We start from the raw sequence: 5,221 nt of genomic DNA, 5'->3' as shown, positions 1-5,221 counted from the left end.
CGACCACTGCTGTGCAGAGATGCACCAACAACTGGTGGATGGATTCTCCTGAAACTTGACACAGACTTTGGTTTTGTCCATACTTATGTTCACCAGCAGCAGCTGCATTCGGTTGCCTTTTTTCTTCTTCTAGTTCTCAATAAGGGCAGCAAGGTGGCGCAGTTGGGAGCACTTGCTAGAAGGTTGCCGGTTGGCGTCCCGGTGAGGACACCCGGGATCTTCCTGCGTGGAGTCTCCATGTTCTCCCCGTGCAGCGTGGGTTCTCTCCGGGTTCTCCAGCTTCCTCCCACAGTCCAGAAACATGCTGAGGTTAATTGGTGATTGTAAATTGTCCGTAGGTGTGAATGTGAGTGTGCTTGGTTGTCTGTCTCTAAGTGTAGCCCTGTGATAGACTGGTTACCTGTCCAGGTGAACCTGCCTTCACCCTGAGTCAGCTGGGATAGACTCCAGCCCCCCATGACCCTAGTGAGGATTAAGGTGTAGAGATGATGGATGGATGGATAGTTCTCAATAAAAGATCTCAACAACTATGAAATAAATTGCCATGTGGTGCAATCTGGTGCCAACATTCACATTTTCTCAACTTGATCCCGTAACTCTACATCTGGTTTTACTGTCCTGTTTATTCATCATCTCTACACCTTAATCCTCACTAGGGTCATGGGGGGCTGGAGTCTATCCCAGCTGACTCAGGGTGAAGGCAGGTTCACCTGGACAGGTAACCAGTCTATCACAGGGCTACACTTAGAGACAGACAACCAAGCACACTCACATTCACACCTACGGACAATTTACAATCACCAATTAACCTCAGCATGTTTCTGGACTGTGGGAGGAAGCCGGAGAACCCGGAGAGAACCCACGCTGCACGGGGAGAACATGGAGACTCCACGCAGAAAGATTCCGGGTGTCCACCTTGCAGCCCCATGCTTTTACATACATAGAATGTTTGAACAAATGATATGCCGAAGTCAAAGCAAACCACTGAGGCCACTTTAATGATCATATAGCTTTAAAACCAACAACAACAGTATTAATTGGTAAACATTGGCAAAAAAAAAAAAAAAAAAACAGTAAAAACATCATATTGACTAAACAATTGTATTCTAGCATGATCATTTAGCACAAAGCGTCACTGTACTTAAATAAAGCCTCATAGAGCTGCTAACAAGGCAGTAAATCCTTCATAGGTTTACATTAGAGCCCGACTGGCCAGCAGGTAATGTTGGCCGTCACATTTAAATCAGCTTGTATGTTGTTTAATACACACCCATATGTAGACTTTGGTTGTTGTTGTTTTGAACATAATACTGGCTGTGATTTAGAAATGGTGTCATGATTTAGTTTGTTTGCATGTAGCAGAGCAGGAATAGTAGATACTGGAGTCAACTGGTGTCTTCATGGTACGGTACTTAACTATTTTATATATATATATTGCTGAAAGGTTAATAAACAAACACCCCGTTTTTTTTTTTATCCCTTTTCAATAAAACATCATGCAGGAGTTTTTCTTTTCGGCATCAACCCCTAAAACCTTGGATCAGTCGGGCTCTAATTCACATCCAAATTAATCCAATAACTAATCCACACATCCCAGAATGAATCAGATTAGCCGTGAGTCCTTAATCCTCAGCAAACTACTACAAACACACCTGAATGTCATCAATTTGCGTTAATCTTCATTTACTGTGATATTTATTTAGAACACTTTCTGCTGTTTCCACCTTTTAGATCCTGACAGGATGCAACCTGACATGACTAGTAAAGGTACAAAGAGTTTATTGTGCATCCTGTTTTGCCTTTTTTTTTAATTATACGGTATGTTTATTTATAAGCAGCTCCATTGGGAAGCAACCTTTTGACCCTCAGTAGGACACCTTCATAATCCTATCAAAGCTCTGGATGTAGCACAGAATCTGTTCCTCGTTCCTTCAGATGAAACCTCACAGTTATTTCCCAGCTGACGGGCACAATATATATACGTTCACTCTCAAAACACAAACTGCGAACGCTCAAGCAGAACCAGCGTTTGTGTTGTTTGGTGCATAAAAATACAAGAAAGCGTCATAATGTTTAAAATAACCCCTGAATATAACACGAGCTCCCGTAAAAACATGAAACTTTATGCACGTTTAACACAAACTGCTTCGGCTCAGACTAAAAGCATTCTCTCGTTCCTTCACTTCAACATTCGTGTTACCATCGCTGGGGGTCGAGCTTCACCAACAGGAGTAGGAGAACAGCGGGTACTGGCTCCAGTCGGCCGTGCTGCTGCTGCTGCTGCCGTGGTGGTAGCCGTGTTGTTGGGCGCCGTGTTCAGCCGTGGACAGGGGATGAGGCGGAGGGTGGAGGAGGGTCTGTGTTCCATCTACGTCACCGGTGGGGAACGGGAATCTAGCGAACTCCACAGATCTGGACGGAGGAAGGAGGAGCGAGGAGGTTAAACGTCACAGTCATGCATCTTCAACAAGTTTTTAAAGACATTTTCTGGAAAGTTGGGGGGGAAGGACCTGAAGCAAAGGGTCATGAGCGGGACTCGAACCCACGACCACTGCGTCAGGGACTGTAGCCCCTGTACATGGGACGCCAGCTCAACCAGGTGAGCTGTAACGACGCCCCACATGTCGAGTTTTTAAGGGCGCAAAAAGTGCATCGAAGTTGAATTTATTCAGACCTGTACGGTTGGTATGCCGCGGACGCCGGCACCATCTGCTCCTCGCAGCTGTAGTCGTACTCGTGCAGCTCCAGGGGCTCGGGCTGGACGCTCTCCTGCTCCAGAGACCAGCCTGGAAGGTGACCCCCCTTCGACGGCTGCTGCGTGGAGGCCTGATTCTTCTGTGCCGGCGCTGACTGAGAGGTGGAGGGCATCCTCTGCAGGCCTGAGAGGGAAATACAACCATCAGTGGGATCTCACAGGAGTGTCAAGATGAGGAACACTTCTTCACACCAACAGGATTTGATTTAATACAGATTGTGTGAATTAAAACCAAGCCTACCTGGAGAAGTGTTGCACAAGTCCTTCCTGTCCTGCCTCTTTGCAGGAGGACTTTTATTTGAACGACACCTTGAGAAAGACAACATAAAACGCATTATTCTAAATACATCCCTGCACGTTCAGGTTTTATTTTTCACGGTATGTTTGCATCAACCTAAAACACCATAAAAACCGCAACACAAACACTGGCAAACTAGACAGAGGAGATGTGCCAGCTACGTTTAGATGTACTTCTGTGCAACAAATTCAGTCCTTGCAAGAAAATGAACTCCTACCGTTTGCTGTGAGAATGTGTGCCGCCCTCCCTGAATCCTTTAGCGAAGGGGTTGTGGTCGATCTTTAATTTGGTAATCTTTTTTAAAAAGCAGGAAAAGATTAAACAGACTTTAAATTAAACAAACATCCTCAAATTGTGCAACAGCTTTCAAGTGACGAGTTTTATGTGTGACAGGACTTTTGTTAAACGTGTACCTTTGGATTCTGGTACGCTGTAACCGCGGTGAAGACGGTCTCTGGGAAGGAAAAGGTCTGAAAGGAGCCCCAGCGCACCGTGTACGGACTGTCCGCCTGGATCACGTGAAACCTGGGGCAGTAGCGGTGCATGGAGTGCAGGATGATCTGGTGGGCAGCAGTTGGAAAGCAAGCAACATGCATAGTTGAATAAAACGGATATCACACATGACGTGGGGGGAAAAAAATCCCAACATGAGAATCGTATTACGTGGCCGTGCTGATCCAAGGTGTTGTTGGTGAGCTTCATCTTGAGGAAGGACAAGGACTGCTTCATCCAGTGAGTCCCTGTTGCAGGGGAGTCTGGGTGGGTGAATGTCCGACACGGGGGCTGGGGCTCTGCCTTCCCTGCGACCTCCCACTGCTCCTTTTTCCACTACAGAGACGTGGAGGGGGAGGAGGGTTACCAAGTGTGAAAGACTGATTAATCATGAAGCACAGCAGATATGTTTTTTGTCATGTCGTGTTGTGGATTTATCGCTGTGCTTCAATATATATTCTCTTCTGGTCACTTTTGTTGAAGGAAAATCACAGAAAAAAAACCCCCAAAATCTCCTGTGGTGCTTAATTAATGTACCGCATTGTTTTCAAAGTGTGTGCTAACAGCGATATCTGTGACCAAATGGGGCCGTGCAAATGATGTAAGAGCTGTTGAATGTATGGATGGCTGGCTGCTCCGCATTCACTGATTGCGAATGAGGAGGGATGCTAATTGATTGGGCCTCCAGCCGAGAGTGCACAAACAGGAAGCAGTGAAAGGCTTTGATATGCAGCAGCGAGCGGCCCACAGTGGGCAGACCCATGTCTGGCTGCAGACTGCTGCCTGTTACATGCTGCTGCTGTTAATCCCAGTGAACAAAACAATGAAAACCACCAAATGTGCAGCCGTGCATGCTCAGTATGACCGTACCTTGTATTTGAAGCCGTCTACGGGAACCATGTCCATCATGAGGACATAGCTGGTGTAAGGCTGGAGGCCGGTTACGCTGACGTTGCAGTGCGGAAACATTCTCCTGCAACAAAGTCATGCGTTGGTTTAAATCATTTTGGGAAAGTAATGGAAGCAGCTCTGGTATTTATAGAGAGCAGAGATCTACTGTTGAACGTGTTTCACATCTTAATTTAGCTGCTGTCTAAATGTGCATTCACCTCCCGTGTTTGGTTATAATCATCTCCGTCCCGATGCTGTGGAAGGACTTCCACAGATCAGCGTTCTCCAGGGTCATCCTGATGGCGCCCTGCTGGTACGAGTGAGCTGCTGCAGGAGACCGAGGCATGCTTAGGTTCAGTCTGGACTCTGTGGAGAGAACACAAAACAGCTGCGTTTGTAGAATATACGACTGACTTTAAGTTGATAGAAGTATGAAAAACAGGAGAAAAAAAGCCTCTCATTACACAGTATTGCTCAGTTGTTCCACTTAAAATGTTTTGTGCCACAGATAAAAGGATGCGTGCTCGTCCTCACTTTCATATTCTCCTTCGAGTCGGTAAAATATTAATGACAGTGTGATTGCAGTTTCCACCGGATGGAATTTGTGTCAGAGAAGAAATCAGAAACGAGGCAAACGAAACAACATTCAGAGACTTGAGGCGTCTGGCGTGAGTTACCGACAGTCCAGAATCATTCAAGTCTTCCAACATTAACAGGCCCGGTTTCACACAATGCACGCTCACGGTGCCGAGTCACAACTTAAACTTACCAGAGACGTGGTGCAT

The 5,221-nt window shown here is 46.3% G+C and overlaps 1 protein-coding gene across 1 annotated transcript; it reads right to left on the bottom strand.

The window, feature by feature from the left end:
- Positions 1-2,219: 2,219 nt before the first annotated feature.
- On the bottom strand, positions 2,220-5,221 carry LOC103357704 (T-box-containing protein TBX6L-like). The gene is made up of 9 exons (XM_008282369.1): positions 5,206-5,221; positions 4,655-4,802; positions 4,416-4,518; positions 3,717-3,881; positions 3,467-3,613; positions 3,271-3,347; positions 2,997-3,064; positions 2,681-2,879; positions 2,220-2,412 (listed from the first exon to the last, which is right to left on the bottom strand). The coding sequence occupies exons 1-9, from the start codon at positions 5,219-5,221 to the stop codon at positions 2,220-2,222; spliced, it is 1,116 nt and encodes a 371-aa protein (XP_008280591.1).

This window comes from Stegastes partitus, unplaced genomic scaffold (assembly GCF_000690725.1).
Source record: "Stegastes partitus isolate 25-593 unplaced genomic scaffold, Stegastes_partitus-1.0.2 Scaffold268, whole genome shotgun sequence".
Classification (NCBI taxonomy): domain Eukaryota; kingdom Metazoa; phylum Chordata; class Actinopteri; family Pomacentridae; genus Stegastes; species Stegastes partitus.
This window is presented reverse-complemented; position numbering and strand designations above follow the sequence as displayed.